Here is a 17950-nt window from a genome sequence, read left to right as displayed (position 1 = left end):
GGCTGTAGAGTCTCTGTCACAACCACCCAACTCTGTCATAGGCAATATATAGCAGTTTGAAAGCAGCCATAATCAATATATAAATGAATGGGTGTGGCTCTGTTCCAATTAAACTTTATTTACAAAAGCAGGCAGCATGCCCAATTTGGCCTACGAGCCAGTAGTATTAATGATATTTGGATTGACTCCTTTGGTCTCTAGGGATTACGTGGACCTATCATTCCATATTTGTTTATACTGTATTTTCACTTGTTTTCTCTTTTGCTTCTCATAATTGATAAGGTTTAGGTAGGGCATATGCTTCTCTTTTGCTTCTCATAATTTATAAGGTTTAGGTGGGGCATACCAGTCAAGACTGGCAGAGGGTCTTGACTGCAGGTTGTCCAGGTTCTTGGCGTTTGGAACAAAGAATTGGACAAAATGCCCAGCAAAGCAAAGAAAGAATGAAGCAACAAAAGAATGAAAGCAGGGATTTATTGAAAACGAAAGTACACTCCACAGTGTGGGAGCCGCCTGAGCAGCGCTGGAAGTCCGGGATAGGGATACCCAGCCCAAATACTCCCTAGAAGTTTCCCATTGGCCTTTTCATGCTCACCTCATGTAAATCAAGTGGTGGCCTGCAATCGGTCTGATTGGTTGCCGTCAGCCAATTTCATTGATTCCATTGCATTCATTGATTCCACTCTCTGAGCCAGGTAGATGCCAAGGTGAAGTTACAAAGTTGCAAAGCAAGACTCCGCCCCAATCACTCTGATTGGTTGCCATCAGTTAATTTCCCATCTGCTGCGTGGAAAAGGTAGGGTGTTTGCAAAGGGAATAGCCTGTGGTCCTTTTGTTACTTAGGCGTGGAAAGTTAGGGTTTTCCTTTCAATTTTGTTATAGGAAGTCAGTGTCAAACAGCCTTAGGTTACCTGCCTCCAGACCCTATTCTCCTGCCTCACATACATTATCCCATTGTGCAGATGTTGTTTTCCACTGTACCAGGTTTCCATTGTAACTGAGAAAGTAAGATACGAGACGTTGGGTAAAATCTAATTCATACCTGGATTTTGTTACTCTTGTTCGAAATAGTTGTTATTTTCACATTTTTTTTTTTCTGTGAAGGTTTTATTGACAGAGGGTAGGGGGCCTCAGTCCTTCTTGGCAGCCAGTTTCCTCTTGGCGGGCAGGACGTTGCTTAGCTCTTATCTATTCATCTTGGTGCGGATGTGTCCCCCACTCTTTTCTTGATGAACTTGAGGGCCATTTGTCCTTGGAGACCTTGAGCAACTCCATGGCACATCGGCTTGTAGGGAGCAAAGCCATATACCTTTGGGATAATGTCCCACACAAACTTGGTGTGCTTGGTCTGTCGCCCACTTTGGCGGTGGCTGGGCCAGGCTTGCTCCCATTTTTGGTCACCCTGTGGCCCTCATCGAGGCCCACGGCCACAGGGTAGCTCAGAGCCATGGCTGCCGCTCTCCAATGGTGGCCGTGGCGGAAGGGCCGGCCGCATGGAATGCCGGGGTATCTACCCACCCTGGAGGCATGGGCGGCCACTGTGTTTTAAAAAGATCTTGTTGATGGGAACTTGAATATTGGTTTGTGAATTTTTTTTTGAGACGGAGTCTCTCTCTCTCATCCTGGTTGGAGTGCAGTCCTGGGTTCAAGCGATTCTCCAGCCTCAGCCTCCCGCGTAGCTGGGATTACAGGCGCGCATCACCACGCCTGGCCAAGTTTTGTGTTTTTAGTAGAGACAGGGTTTGTTGGCCAGGCTGGTCTCGAACTCCTGACCTCAGGTGATCCCCCTGCCACGGCCTCCCAAAGTGCTGGGATTACAGGCGTGAGCCACCGCGCCGGCTATAAAGTTTTATTTATTTGCTCCGTAGCTTCGTTCATCCTGCAAAAACTTTAGCACTAGTATTTAACATTTGTAAGTTAATTTTCTGAATTTGTCGAATTGCTAGATTTTTTTACACATAAGATATCCTGGGCTAATTATCCTAGCCTAATTAATTATGCAACTAGCTTGCATTTATCAATGTCATTTTTGTTTACTTTTTAGGAGCTAGAGATGCTATTAGTCTACCGTATGTGAGAAATTGGCCCAGAGATGGAAAACTTTATTCTGTATGAGGAGATTGGAAGAGGAAGCAAGACTGTTGTCTATAAAGGGCGACGGAAGGGAACAATCAATTTTGTAGCCATTCTTTGTACTGATAAGTGCAAAAGGCCTGAAATAACCAACTGGGTAAGTCAGTGTATTTCCATTGGCATGGGGAAATAGAGAGCTGTGATGGGTAGAAGGGGGTAGCATTTTCAAGTAGTCATTGAATTTGATATATCAAATGCCACATTTTCAGTCCGGAATGGGTGACCTTCTATCTATTCAGGGCCATCAGTCCTGAATAATGAGTAATAAACATATCCAAGTAATGACTAACTTTTCTTTTTTGTGTCTTTTTTTTTTGGTGGGGGATATAAATCAGGGAAACTATACTCTTTTTATTTTTTTTTCCCTTCCCTTAGAAACAGGGTCTGTCTGTCTCTGTTGCCCAGACTGGAGTGCACTGGGCTTACTGCAGCCTCGACCTCCTGGGCTCAAATGATCCTCCCACCTCAGCCTCCAGAGTAGCTGGGACTACAGGCACATACCACCACACCTGGCTAATTTTTTGTATTTTTCTTAGAGTCGGGTTTTGGCTATGTTGCCCAGGCTGGTCTTAAACTCCTGAGCTCAAGCAATCTGCCTGCTTCAGCCTCCCAAAGTGTTGGGATTACAGGCAGAAGCCAATGAGCCCAGCCTGGAAACGATATTGTACATTAGGTAATTTACTTTTTGAATTTGGTGTATTTAGGAAACAAGCAGGTTCCCCCCACCTCTGCAACTTACTGTCAAGGAAGGACACTGGGTGAGAGTGACTTGGGTTGGAAATAGCTGTGTCACTTTATAGCCTAGGCTTCTTGGACCATACCTAACTTAAAAAAAAATATTGTGGGCTGGGTATGGTGGCTCACACCTGTAATCCCAGCACTTTGAGAGGCCAAGGCAGGCGGATCACGAGGTCAGTAGTTCAAGACCAACCTGACCAACATGGTGAAACCCCATTTCTACTAAAGATACAAAAATTAGCCGGGCGTGTTAGTGCGCGCCTGTAATTCCAGCTACTCAGGAAGCTGAGGCAGGAGAATTGCTTGAACCCAGGAGGTGGAGGTTGCAGTGAGCCGAGATCACGCCACTGCCCTCCAACCTGGGTGACAGAGTTGGACTCCATCTCAAAAAAAAAAAAAAATCTATATAAATATATATAATATATAACATATTGTATATTGTTATTTTATTTATGTGTTATAATATATAATATATATTTTACTTATATATAATATGTTATATATATTATAACATAACATATATAAATAGAATAATAATTGGTATTATTTTTACCAATATATTGGTAAAATACAATATAACATAAAGTTTGTACCTTAGTGATTTTTAATTGTACAGGTTAGGGATAATAAGTACATTCATATTGCTGTGCAACTATCACCTCCATCTATCCTCATAACTCTTTTCATCTTGTAAAACTGAAGCTCTGTACCCATAAAACTGTAATTCTTCATTTCTCCTTCTCCAGCTTTTGGCAACTATCATTCTTTTTGTTTCTGTGGTTTTGACTACTCTATATAAATGGTATCATACAGCATTTTTCTTTTTTGTGTCTGACTTATTTCACTTAGTGTAATGTCCTCAAGGTTTATCCACATTGAAGCATGTGTCAGAATTTCCTCCTTTTTAAGGCTGAATCATATTTCATTGTACATATATGAAATTCATTTTGCTTATCTATTTATGTAACAGTGGACACAAGTTGCTTCCATGTTTTGATTATTGTGAACAATGGTGCTATGAAATGTGGATACAAATATCTTTTTGATATCTTGCTTTCTTTTGTGTATATACTCAGAATTAGAATTGCTGGTGCTATGGTAATTCTATTTTTAATTATTTGAAGACTTGCCATTCTGTTTTCCTCAGCAGCTCTGCCATCTTTACCTTCCAGCCCATCGGCGTACAAGGGTTCAGTTTCTCTGCATCCTTCTCAGTACTTTTTTTTCTTTTTTTTGACAGTAACCATCCTAATGGGTGTGAGGTGGTATCTCATTATCATTGTGATTTGCATTTCCCTAATGACTAGTGATGCTGAGCAGCATCTTTTCATGTGCTTGTTGACAATTTGTATATCTTCTTTGGAGAAATGTCTATTCTTTTTGTCCATTTCCACAAATCCTTTGCCCATTCTCTAATCTGGTTGGTTGTTTTCTTGCTAAGTTTTATGACTTCTCTATATATTCTAGATATTAATCTGTTATCAGATATATGATATGCAAATATATTTTCGTATTCCATAGGTTGCCTTTTCACTTTGTTGATAGTGCCTTTTGTTGTACTAAAGTTTAAAATTTTTGCAGAGTCACATTTGTCTTTTTTTGGTTATCTGTGTCTTTGATGTCTTATTCAAATATCCAAAAATCATCGCCAAGCCCAGTGTCATGAAGCTTTTGTCCTGTTTGTTGTTCTGAGAGTTATGTATTTTTACCTCAGTGATATTTGACTCATTTTGAGTTAAGTTTTGTATGTGGTGTTCGGTAAATGTCTCAGTTTGTTTGGGCTGCTAAAACAAAATACCTTGGACTGGATAGCTTTTAAATAACAGAAATTTATTGGTCACAGTTCTTGGGACTGGGAAGTCCAGGATTAAGGTGCCAGCAGTTTTGGTGTCTGGTAAGGGCTTGCTGTCTTTCTCAAAGATGGTGCCTTCTATGTGTTCCCACATGGCAGAAGACGAAAACAGGCCCCCTTAAGGCTCTATTCTAAGGGCGCTAATTTTATTTATGAGGGCAGAGCCCTCATGACCTAATCATCTCCTAAAGGTTCCACCTCCTAGTATACCACCACAATGGGCATTAGGTTTCAATGTGAATTTTAGAGGGACACATTCAGACCACAACAGTAAAGGTCCAGCTTCTCTCTTTTACGTGTGGATATCCAGTTTTCCGGGTACCATTTGTTGAAAAGACTGCCCTTTCTCCATTGAATAGTTTTGGAATACTTGTTGAAAGTCATTTGACCATATGTGTGAGGGTTTATTTCTGGGCTCCTTATTCTATACTGTTGGTCTCTACGTCTGTCTTTATGCCAGTACTATACTGTTTTTATTATTGTAGCTTTGTAGTAAGTTTTGGAATCAGGAAGTGTGTGTTCTCCAGCTTTGTTTTTTTTTTTTTTTTCTTTTAAGATTGTTTCGGCCATTTGACATACCTTGAGATTCTATATGAATTTTTGGATAGATTTTTTCTAGTCCCACAAAAAAAGTTGTTTGGATTTTGATAAGAATTGCATTGAATGCATAGATTGCTTTGGATAGGTTGATTTTGGGTAGTATTTGAATGTCAGTTATTAATATCTGAATGTTGCCTTCTAATTCATAAACACGTGATATTTTCCCACTTATTTATGTCTTTTTTTTTTTTTTTTTTTTTTGGAGATGGAGTCTCCTTCTGTCCCACAGGCTGCAATGCAGTGGCACAGTCTTGGCTCACTGCAAGCTCCACCTCCTGGGTTCACGCCATTCTCCTGCCTCAGCCTCCCTAGAAGCTGGGACTGTAAGTGCCCGCCACCACGCCCGGCTAATTTTTTGTATTTTTAGTAGAGATGGGATTTCACCGTGTTAGCCAGGATGGTCTCGATCTCCTGACCTCATGATCCGCCCGCCTCAGCCTCCCAAAGTGCTGGGATTACAGGCGTGAGCCACCACACCTGGCCTATTTATGTATTTTAAAATTTTCTTTCAGAAGTGTTTTGTAGTTTTTGTTGTGTAAGCCTTTCTACCCGTTTGGTTAAGTTAATTCCTATGTGTTTTATTCTTTTTGCTGCTATCATAAATGGAGTTGTTTTCTTAATTTCCTTTTTCGATTGTACATTTGTGAATGTATAGAAATTCACCCTGGGCATGGTGGCTGACACCTGTACTCCCAGCATTTTGAGAGGCTGAGGCAGGTGGATTGCTTGAGCTCAGGAGTTCGAGACCAGCCTAGGCAACATGGTGAAATGTGTCTCTGCAAAAGATACAAAAATTAGCCAGGAGTGGGCCAGGCGCGGTGGGTCCTGACTGTAAGCCCAGCACTTTTGGAGGCCGAGGTGGGTGGATCACTTGCGGCCAGGAATTCAAGACCAGTCTGGCCAACATGGTGAAACCCTGTCTCTATTAAAAATACAAAAAAATCAGCCGGGCATGGTGGCACATGCCTATAGTTGCAGCTACTTGGGAAGCTGAGGCAGGAGAATCACTTGAACTCAGGAGGTGGGGGTTGCAGTGAGCCAAGATTGCACCACTGCACTCCAGCCTGGGCAACAGGGCGAGACTCTGTCTCAAAAATTAACCGGGGATGGTGGCATGCACCTGAGTCCCAGCTACTTGGGAAGCTGAAGTGGGAGGATTGCTTGAGCCTGGGTGGCAGGGGTCACAGTGAGCCATGATTGTGCCACTGCACTCCAACCTGAGTGACAGACTGAGTCCCTGTCTCAAAAAAAAAAAAATAAATAAATAAATAAATAAATAAAGAGAGTTTTGCCAGTACCTGCATCAATCAAACCTCATCAGACTGTGCCAGGTGTGGTGGCTCCTGCCTATAATCCAACCACTTTGAGCGACCAAGGTGTGTAGATCACTTGAGCCCAGAAGTTCAGAACCAGCCTGGGCAACATGGTGAAACCTTGTCTCTAGAAAAAATAGAAAAATTAGCCAGGCATTGTGGTGCATGCCTGTAGTCTCACCTACTTGGGAGACTGAGACAGGAGGATTGCTTGAGCCCTGGAGGTGGAGGTTGCAGTGAGCTGCGATCATGCCACTGCACTCCCACCTGGGCGACAGAGACACTGTCTCAAAAAAAGAAAAGGCAGACGTGGTGGCTTATGGCTGTAATCCCATCACTTTGGGAAGCCAAGGGGTGTAGATCACCTGAGGTCAGGAGTTTGAGACCAACATGGTGAGACCCCATCTCTTTTAAAAATACAAAAATTAGCTGGGTATGGTGTTGGGCATCTGTAATCCCAGCTACTTGGGAGGCTGAGGCAGGAGAATCGCGTGAACCTGGAAGGCAGAGGTTGCAGTGAGCTGAGATCATGCCATTGCGCTCCAGCCTGGGCAACAAGAGCGAAACACCATCTCAAAAAAAAAAAAAAAGAAAAAGAATTTCCGCTAATCTTTTGAGTGTTGGACCTGGACTTTGTATTTTACTTTGAAAAATTTGTTTTTGTTTTGACAGTTTATTTTTTGGAAACTTCAGGGTTTTTTGTTTTGGAGACAAAGTCTCAGTCTATCACCCAGGCAGGAGTTCAGTGGCGTGATCTTGGCATACTGCAACCTCTGCCTCCCAGGTTCAAATGATTCTCCTGCCTCAGCCTCCCAAGTAACTGCGATTTCAGGTGTCTGCCACCACACCTGGCTAATTTTTTTGTATTTTTAGTAGAGATACTATGTTGGCCAGGCTGCTCTCGAACTCCTAACCTCAGGTGATTTGCCCGCCTCGGCCTCCCAAAGTGCTGGGATTACAGGCATGAGCCACCACGCCTGGCCTTAGGGTTTTCTACATATAAAATCAATCATACCATCTGCAAACAGAGTTAACAGAGTTAACAGAGTTAATTTTACTTTTTCCTTTCCAATTTGGATGCCTTTTTTTTTTCTTGTGTAATTGCTCTGGCTAGGACTTTTTATACCATTTTGACTAGAAGTGGAGAAGGCAGACATTCTTGCCTACTTCTTTATGTTAGAGGAAAAGCTTTACTCTTTCACCATTGAGTATGTTGTTTGCTTTGGCTTTTTCATATATGACTTTTATTATGTTGAGATAGTTTCCTTCTATTCTAGCTTGTGGAGTTTTTTTTTTTTTTTTTTTTTTTAAAGGTTGTTGAATTTTGCCAAGTCCTTTTTCTGTATTAATTGAGATGATCATACTTTTTTTTCCCCTTCATAATGTGGTATATTACATTTTCATATGTTCGATCATCTTTGTTTTCCAGGAATAAACCCACTTGGTTACAGTGCATAATCCTTTTAATATGCTGCTGAATTCAATTTGCTTGTATTTTGTTGACATATCTAGCTTTCACTAAGATAGTAAGATACTTAGTATAGTGCCTGACACTTAATAAACACTCTTTCTTTTTTTTGAGACAGAGTCCAGACTCTGTCGTCCAGGCTGGAGTGCAGTGGTGTGATCTTGGCTCACTGCAACCTCTGCCTCCCCTGTGCAAGCGATTCTCCTGCCCCAGCCTCCTGAGTAGCTGGGACTGCAGGTGCACACTACCATGCCCAGTGAATCTTTGTATTTTTATTAGAGGCGGGGTTTCACCATGTTGGCCAGGCTGCCATCAAACTCTTGACCTCAAGTGATCCGCCCACCTCAACCTCCTGAAATGCTGGGATGATAGGTGGGAGCCACTGTGCCCGGCTTAAATATTCTTTCATGATGTCTGTTATGTCATAGTCACTACTGGAACAAGAAATACCTGGAGAACGCATAGATGGAGAGGGAAATACCCAGAACTGGAAGAGAGTTGAGAAGAGACATGTGGGGTCATGTGTGGGAAAGAAGGATGAGGGTAGTTTCAGCATGTGCAAGAGTTTTAATGGATATAGAAAGGCCACTGTTTCCTAGCTGCCTTATTCCTGATTTATAGAGCCTGGAGAAGCCTATCTCTTTCCCAAGATTCATTCACTCGCTTCAACAGCAAAAGCGTATTGTTGAGTGTCTGCTGTGTTAGAGGACGAAATGATCAGTCAGAGGCAGATCCTGTACTTTTGAGCTTATGATCTGGTAAGAAAGGTGAGATAGAGGAATCAAGGCATGTATGAACACTCCATTCAAATGGTTGTCCAAGTCCCTGCTTTTTAGGCGTCTTAGCTCTTGGAAACTCCTGTGTCTCATACCTTGCAGAAGCATTTCTACTCTTTTCCTTTGCAGAAGTTCATCATATGCTACCATTTATTGAGTATATCTAATATGTTTCAGCCACTGTGCTGGGTGCATTCACTTCTCACAATTGCCTATGATGTCAGTATTATCCTGATCTATAGTTGGTTCAGATCTGTCGGATCATGGTACCTATGCCCCTTCTCCAGTTGAGGATGCCAGCAGGGTAGGCCAAGAAAAAAATTACATATAAGGAAGAGTTTGACTTCATGGCCTTTTTTCTCCTCTTCTCCATATAGCATTTACCATCATGCTTCCCACTGGCTGTTCTCAGTTGTCGCGTTGACAGTCCTCCTCAGTACTTTCCCTTGCTTTGGACCTTTTCATAACCACTTTCAGGTGTCATAATTTACCTGTCTCTTGTTCCTTCATTTTAGGACCCTGCTGGATGATGTGTCTAGCTAATGTAACAAATTCATTTTCCTTGAAGTATCATCCCCTTCTGTGATCACATTTTGATAGCATTTTGGTGTCTGTCAAAGGCTTAATTCAGGGGAATGGATAATAGGGAATTTCAAAGACTGCAGGAGGGTCACTGTGGGAGAAATTTTCAGACAAGAAGCTTTGTGATACTTTTTAGGCTTATCAGGATCCAGAACAAATGCCACCATCTTCTGTAAAACTTACCCGATTAAATCACTTGTTCTTTGACTGCAACAGGGAAACCTGATCACAACAGAGAAACTATCTCACCATGAGAATACAACTTGTGACACACACTACAAATGCTGGCTATAAGGGTGGATAGCACAACCCCAGGGAAAATTTCACTACCTTGGTAAACTGATGCCTTTCCAAGTAGAACAAGTACTATTGGGAAATGTACTGGATTCCAAGAGAATGAGGAATAACTAGTACAGGCATTAGTGTGATTCCGGGATCTTTGAGGTCTTAGGCACACCTGAATAGTGTAGTGTATAGTTCAATGACTTTTAACAAATGTATGCAGTCATGTAACATCCAAATCAAGAAATAGTCTGTCTATTCCTCCAGAAAGTGCTTCCTGACCTCTCCAGATGTCATCTTCAACACTGCCCCCAGCACCGTTCTTACTTCTATCATTGTAGATTATTTTGCCTGTTCTTGAACCTCAAGTAAATGGGTTCCTGTGGTGTGTACTTTTTTGTGTCACACTTCTTTTCCTTAAGATGTTATTGAGATTCACCTGTGTTACTGCAAGTATTATAGTTATTCCTTTATTACTAAAATGTATTCCATTTTGAGTGAATCTTTTTATTGAAGTAAAATATACATACGGGAAAGCATAATTGTATGCTTAAATTTTCATAAAACAAATACACCAGTGAAACCAGCACATAATCAAGAAATAACATGAGCAGTATTTTAGATGCCCTTCCTGCCCCCTGCCAGTCTCTTTCTTCCCACCCAAGGGTAATCATGATCTTGACTTCTAACTCCACAGATTAATTTTGCTGGTTTTGACTTTCTGTGAATGAAGAGTATGAATACATGTGTAGAGTACAGCTGATCGTTTTTGGTCGTGGATTGGGTGTGAGGTGTGAAAGAGAAGTCAATGATTATCCTAGGGTTTTGGCCTACATGACTGGAAGGATGGTGATAACACTGAGGGAAAAAAGACTAGGAAAACAATGGATTCGGGCATTTTAATTTTGGGTGCCCATTGGAAGACATTGGGTATTTGAGTCTGCAGTTTAGGGGATTGATCAGGGTGGAGATGTAAATTTAAGGAAGACATCTGGAAATGGGCACAAAGTGCTTTCTGGAGGGATGGAAATGCTGTGTATCTTTATGTGTCAAAATTATATGTCATCAGCTTATAGACATTAGGCCAATATGAGGGAAGATAGAGGAGGACTCAGGACCTTCACTGCAACATTTAGCAAGTATAAGGAGAAGGAAGACCTAGCAAAGGAGAGTGAAAGGGAGCATCCAGTGAGAGAGAAGGGGAGCTGGAGAGTGTGGGTAACTGTGGATTGCTCATCACCCATTCTGGCATGTTCTCCTGCTCTGCAGGCTCTGGGGAGCTACAAACTGCAATTCCCAGACTCTTTGCAGCCAGAGTTCTAGGTGGGATTGTGATGAAATTAATTAGATGCAGTAGAAGGACACTTGGATTCCAAACTGATGTAAGTGGTAAAGGCCCCAAGACATCCATTTGCCAGCACATCTTGAGGCAGAGGCAGTATGGTTTGGATGTGGTGGCTTCCTACTGGTGGCAGAGGCAGCACTTTGGTGCTGACAGCTGTGATAGCTGTGATGGCAGAGTCTTGATTCCTTAATGTTCTGATGGAGATAGGAACTCCTCTGGTGGCTAAGTTTTATGGTGTGGTTTTGGGAATTCTTTCCAGAAATTGAGCCTAGATTCTGTTTCAGGCACTTTCCATCAATTCTGGAGTTATCTAGGCCCCTTATAAGTCCTTTTGTTAGCCAGAATAGATTCTGTTCTCTGTAACTAAAAATATTGGCCAAATCATGGGATGTCATGGAGGTCAAATAAAGAGTAGTATATGGTGATGAGATAAACCACTTGTGTGAGATGCTGCTAATAAGGTGAGAACTGAGGATTTGGCAATGGAGAAGCCACTGATAACCTTGAAGAGAGTGGTTTCAGAAAGTGATGGGGATGAAAGCTGGAATTAGAATATGTTTAAGGGGGAGCAAGCTGGGCTTAGTGGCTAATTCCTGTAATCCTGGTGTTTTGGGAGGCTGAGGTGGGAGGATTGCTTGAGGTCAGGAGTTTGCGACCAGCCTGGGCAACATAGCAAGACCCTATCTCTACAAAAATAAATAAGTACACTTCTTATAAAAAGAGGGAGTGGGAAGAGAAGGTAGAGGCCATCCTTAAGGAGTTTTGCTGTATCAAGGAGCAGAGAAATGGGATGATAACTGGATGGAGACAGGAGGTTGAGATGGAAAAAGTTATCAGGAGTTACCTCTGACTCCTGAGATCTGAATTGACATGGTTTTTTTTTTTTTTTTTTTTTTTTGAGACAGGATCTCACTCTGTCACTCAGACTGGATTATAGTGGCATGATTTCGGCTCACTGCAACCTCCACCTCCTGGGTTCAGGCAATTCTCCTGCCTCATCCTCTTGTGAAATTACATGTCTTAAAACAGGTGGTTTATTTTCTCTCATGTAAAGGAAACTGCACTTGCAAACTGATTCTACCATGTCATCAATTCCTTGTCATTCTTCTCTCCTATCCTTATTTAACTTGGCTTATGTGCAAGGCCATTTCACAGTTGCTGGATGGCCACTGTCGCTTTAGTTACCATGTCAGCTTTCCAGGGAGGAAGGGAAAGAAAGGAGGTGCCAAGGGGTTACCTTGAATAAACCCCATTAAGTGTTTTCCAGGAAACCTGAGCTACTGACCCTGTTCACGTCTTGTTGGTGTCCCCTGTCTGGGCAGGAGCGGGAGAAATCTTTTTCTGGACAGGCACAAGGCTGTGTTTGTCATATAGGAATTCTGTTATTAAAGATTTAGGTAAGCAACTAGCAGCTTTTCCATAAGGATAATAATTGCAGCATGTGTGTATGCTGATGGAAATGGTCTATGGAAAATAGGAAATGGAAAATAGCAATGGAAAAATACTGAGCATAATGTGGAGAGCAGACAGTTATATAAGTGAAGTTTGAGGGGGGTTGGGATCATGTATACAAGGGGAGGCTTTGGCTTTTGGAAGGAGCATGGGTAATTGAGGGGAGGCAGGGCATGGTACAAGATGCAAGTGGGTGGACTCCATGCCAGGAGCCTGAGAAAGTTTTCTCCTGTTTGGTTCTACCTTCCCTGAAATAAGCACAATCATCAGTTAGGAGGTAGGAAGGAGAGGAAAAAAGAGGTGTGAATGGTCACTTGAAGAGCAGGTTGTCTTGGGCCATTTGAGATTTGTGATCATACGTTTAAAGTAAATCAGACAGCACCGTTTGTTTCTGCTTTACGTGCTTGAGGAGCTTCTACTTTACCTGCTTGAGTAGCTGCAGAGTATGTGGAGGGTTGGTTGAGTTTAACCAGAATTGGAATGCTCGTGGGAGTGAGCTGGAAAGCGTGTGTATATGGTCACAGGCTAGGATATGTGAAAGAGATTTTGGTGGTAATGCAGTTTTTAGTAAAAGTCTAGCAACACCATCTAATAAAAATATAATGGGGGCCACAAATCTAATTTTGAATTTTTAGTAGCCACATTGAAAAATAAAAAACAAATGGGCGAAATTAACTTTGGTAATATCTTTCTTTCTTTCTTTCTTTTTTTTTTTTGAGACAGAGTCTTGCAGTGGCACCATCTCGGCTCACTGCAAGCTCTGCCTCCCGGGTTCACACCATTCTCCTGCCTCAGCCTCCTGAGTAGCTGGGACTATAGGTGCCCGCCTCCATGCCCGGCTAATTTTTTGTGTTTTTAGTAGAGACAAAGTTTCACTATGTTAGCTAGGATGGTCTCGATCTCCTGACCTTGTGATCCACCTGCCTCAGCCTCCCAAAGTGCTGGGATTACAGGCGTGAGCCATCGCGCCCAGCCTAACTTTGGTAATATATTTCTAAAACCAGTGTACACAATGTGTGATCATTTCAACATGTAATTGGTAAAAACTATTTTTTAAAAAAATTTATTTGAGATGAAGTCTTGCTCTGCCACCCAGGCTGGAGTGCAGTGGTGCAATCTAGGCTTTCTGCAACCTCTGCCTTCTGGGTTCAAGTGATTCTCCTGCCTCAGCCTCCTGAGTTCCTGGAACTTCAGGCATGTACCACCATGCCTGCCTAATTTTTGTATTTTTTGTAGAGACAGGATTTCACCATGTTGGCCAGCCTGGTCTCAAACTCCTGACCTCAAGTGATCTGCCCACCTCGGCCTCCCAAAATGTTGGGTTTGCAGTCGTGAGCTACTGCACCTGGCCGGTAAAAACTATTATTGAGATATTGTTTATTATTTTTTGGTATGAAGTCTTCAGAATACTGTGTGTATTTCACATCTGTAGCACATCCCAGTTCAGACAAGCCACTTTTTGAGTCTGAGTAGCCCTATGTGGCACATTGCTCCCACATTGAACACTGTAGGTCTGTGGAGTAACCATGGAGATAGGTGGTTGAGGTGAAGGTGGAGGGCAAGACTTTGAGAGGCAGTTTGGCCCAGCATTTGGAAGAGTAGGCATAGGGCGTATGTTGAATGATGAGGAGTGCTGGAAGGAAGTGCTGGGGCCCAGATTCTGTTGGTGATTCTGTTGTAATTGCCGTGCCCATTTATTTTTCATCAGGACCTCCCCCTTCCTGTGCCTGAATCAGTGGGAGTCCTTAAACATGGACACCAGGTGGTCTTCCTTATTCTTTGGTGGCCTTATTAGTTTTACAGTTTCTTTCTTTCTCTTTCTTTCTTTCTTCCTTTTTTTTTTTTTTTTTTGAGACAGAGTCTTACTCTGTCACTCAGGCTGGAGTGCAGTGATGTGATCACAGCTCACTGTGCCTTGACTTCCTGGACTCAAGGGATCCTCCTGCCTCAGCCTCCCTAGTAGCTGGGACCACAGGCATGTGCCACCATGCCTGGCTAAGTTTTTAATTTTAGTTTTGTAGTTTCTTACAAGTTGCTCCTTAAATTTTCTCTTGGTCACTTTGCTTTCTGTTTTTTAACTCGTCTGTCTTCTAAGTTATGTGGATCCATTTTCCTCTAATTGTGCTACAGCATGAGCCCACCTAGTTGTTCACAGAGTGTCTCATTTTTAAAATGGGGAGCTCTGTATATATGGGCTCATCTGTTTGTGTTAAGTGGTAGTAGAGTTTGGATGTGACTTTAAAAAAAAAGTTTATTTATTTATTTATTTATGTTTTAAAGCTGAGCACAGTGACTCATACCTGTAATCCCAGCACTTTGAGAGGCTGAGGTGGGAGGATTGGTTGAACCCAGGAGTTCAAGACCAATTGGGGCAACAAAGTGAGACCCTGTGTCTGCAAAAAATCAAAAAAGTCAATCGAATGTAGTGGTGCAACTGTGGTCCCCACTACTCTGGAGGCTGAGGGAGGAGGAGGATCCCTTGAGCCCAGTAGATGAAGGCTACAGTGAGCCATGATTGTGCCACTGTGCTCCAGCCTGGGTATAGAGTGAGACCTTGTTTCAAAAACAAAAAAAAGAACACGATTGAAAGCACTTTGTTAGTTGTCAGCCATTTTGGATCTTGATGGTTTGCTAGTAATGCACACATTTTTGTGGTTTTATTTTTCATATTTAGTGGAATTTTAGAAGGAGAGAGCAAAATCTCCAGAACAACTTAGCATTTTTTAACAGATAGGCTTTTGCGTCTTTATTATTTGTTTTTTATGCACAAGTATTCTTATGATCTTACAGAAATGTACATTTTTAAGATCAGTGTGCATATTGTAAAGATACCTTTTGCAATAGGGTGAATTGATGACAGTAGGATTCATCTAGGATGTCTCTCTCTCTCTCTTTTTTTTTAATACTTAACGAACAGAAAATAAGTAAGAATGTTTCTATTTTTTTTTTTTTTGGAGTTGTTGTCTTGCTGTCTTGCCCAGGCTGGAGTGCAGTGGTGCAACACAGTTCACTGCAGCCTTGAACTCCCAGGCTCCAGCTATCCTCCTGCCTCAGTGTCCTGAGTAGCTGGGACTACAGGTTTGCATCACCATGCCCGGCTAATTAAAAAAATTTTTTAGTGGAGATGAAGTCTTGCTATATTGCCCAGGCTTGTGTTAAAACTGTTACTGAAACACCAGGGGTTTGGTCTAGTACCTGCTGTTTTCCACACAGAAAACGAATCACTGAGATGACACCTATTGCCAGGCAAGACGGCTTTAATCAGGTGCTGCTGCCAAGGAGATGGGAGCTCAGTCTCAAAACCAATCTCCTTGACTGACTAAAATTAGGGGTTCATGTAACGGGAAAGAAATGTAGCATCGTGTGGGAAAACAGGCCTTTGGAGGTGAAAGGAAGCAATCATGATGACTCAGGGGCCTGGCGCCTCATGGTTGGATGTGGTGATCTGGTGAGCTTCAGTTCCTCATGGTTGGTTGTGGTGATCTGGTGAGCTTCAGTTCCTTGATACTTTTTGAGAGGCTTGGAGGTCCTTTCCTGAGGAAGGAGTTCAAATAAAACAGATATAAGTTTCAAGCTTTAAAACTAGAAGGGTCAATTTCTATGTTTATATATATGTTTATATATATATATATATAAAACTGTGGCACTGGTCCCCAAATTTTTTTTGACACCAGGGACTGGTTTTGTGGAAGACAGTTTTTTCATGGGGTGGGGATTGTTTCGGGATGAAACTGTTCCACCTCAGATCATCAGACGTTAGATTCTCATAAGGAGTGCACAGCCTAGATCCCTCCCATGCGCAGTTCACAATAGCGTTTGCATTTCTGTGAGAATCTAATGCTGCTGCTGCGCTGACAGGAGGCAAGCTCAAGCAATAATGCTTGCTTGCTGACTGTTTACCTACTGCTGTCTGGCCTGGTTCCTAACAGGCCATGGACCTGGACCAGTCCACAGCCCAGGAGTTGGGGACCCCTGGCTCAAGTGATCCTCCTGCCTTGGCCTCCTGAAGTGTTGGGATTACAGGCGTGAGCCACTGCCACTGACCAGGAATTGCTTTTTTTTTTTTTGAGACGGAGTCTCGCTCTGTTGCCCAGACTGGGGTGCAGTGGCACGATCTCGGCTCACTGCAAGCTCTGCCTCCTGGGTTCACGCCATTCTCCTGCTTCAGCCTCCCGAGGAGCTGGGACTACATGTGCACGCCACCATGCCAGGCTGATTTTTTTATTTTTAGTAGAGACAGGGTTTCACCATGTTAGCCAGGATGGTCTCGATCTCCTGACCTTGTGATCTGCCCGCCTTGGCCTCCCAAAGTGCTGGAATTACAGGCGTGAACCACCACACCTGGCCAGATCAGGAATATTTTTAAAAGTAGATTGTTGAATCCTTCTGAGAGTTCTTTTAAAAATTAAAAAACAAAAAAAAATACAACTTCACTGTAGAAACTTGGACAATAGGGAAAAATGAATAGAAGAAAAAAGGGCAATTGTCCTATCACCTAAAGATAATCATTGCTTGACCGGGCACAGTGGCTCACACCTGTAATCCCAGCATTGTGGGAGGCCAAGGCAGGTGCATCACTTGAGGTCAGGAGTTCATGACCAGCCTGACCAACATGGTGAAACCCCATCTCTACTAAAAATACAAAAATTAGCTGGGCATGGTGGTGTGTACCTGTAATCCCAGCTACTTGGGAGGCTGAGGCAGAGAATTGCTTGAACCTGGGAGGCAGAGGTTGCAGTGAGCTGAGATCGCACCACTGTACTCCAGCCTGGATGACAGAGCAAGACTCCTTCTCAAAAAAAAAAAAAAAAAAAAAGAAGATAATCATTGCTCATGTCTTGGTTTGTTTCCTTCTAGTTTCTGAGTTTGTTCTTTAATGGTTTAGTCGTGGTATTATTTTGTTTTTTGCCCTTCTCAATTAACATTATAACACTCATTCCTCTATGTAATAAAATTAAGTATACATTTTAATGTTGACAATATTTTGGCAGTTGATAATACAACTTAGTTAACTATTGTATTATTGAGTAGGTAGGTTATGTTTACTTAGCAGAAATTTTTTTCCCTTTAAAATTATTTTTTCTTTCTTGGCTATGAAAGTAGTGTGTATTAGTATAGCCAATAGAAAATGAGAGAAAAATAGAATTAAAAAACACCAGCAGTTTCACGAATAACAGTAGCTATGTTGATGAATATCCTCTGGTCATTTTTCTATAAATAATTCTTTTGCAAATTTGTATTTACAGAGACATGCAAAAGAGTATTACACAAGTTTTTAAAAATTTATTTATTTATTTATTTAGAGATGGAGTCTTGCTCTGTCACCCAGGCTGGAGTGCAGTGACGCCATCTCGGCACGCTACAACTTCTGCCTTCTGAGTTCAAGCAATTTTCCTGCCTTAGTCTCCC

General features: G+C 42.2%; 1 protein-coding gene and 1 pseudogene across 8 annotated transcripts in view; one reads left to right on the top strand and one right to left on the bottom strand.

Moving 5' to 3' along the window:
• ULK4 (unc-51 like kinase 4) overlaps positions 1 to 17950 on the top strand; it is a 703273-nt gene that overhangs the window by 5565 nt on the left and 679758 nt on the right. For 7 of the 8 annotated variants that reach the window (XM_030935299.1, XM_030935309.1, XM_010374299.2 and 4 more), the window contains exon 2: positions 2045 to 2230. The exons of the other annotated variant lie outside the window; for it this stretch is intronic. In XM_030935299.1, coding sequence (XP_030791159.1) covers positions 2093 to 2230 — 138 coding nt within the window. In that variant the 5' untranslated portion in view covers positions 2045 to 2092. The remainder of the gene's footprint in view (positions 1 to 2044; positions 2231 to 17950) is intronic. 8 annotated transcript variants of the gene reach the window in all.
• Positions 1131 to 1449, bottom strand: LOC104670935 (annotated as a pseudogene).

This window comes from Rhinopithecus roxellana, chromosome 1 (genome assembly GCF_007565055.1).
Source record: "Rhinopithecus roxellana isolate Shanxi Qingling chromosome 1, ASM756505v1, whole genome shotgun sequence".
NCBI classification, from domain to species: domain Eukaryota; kingdom Metazoa; phylum Chordata; class Mammalia; order Primates; family Cercopithecidae; genus Rhinopithecus; species Rhinopithecus roxellana.
The sequence above is the reverse complement of the archived record's forward strand: the minus strand, read 5'-3'. Positions and strand labels throughout refer to the sequence as shown.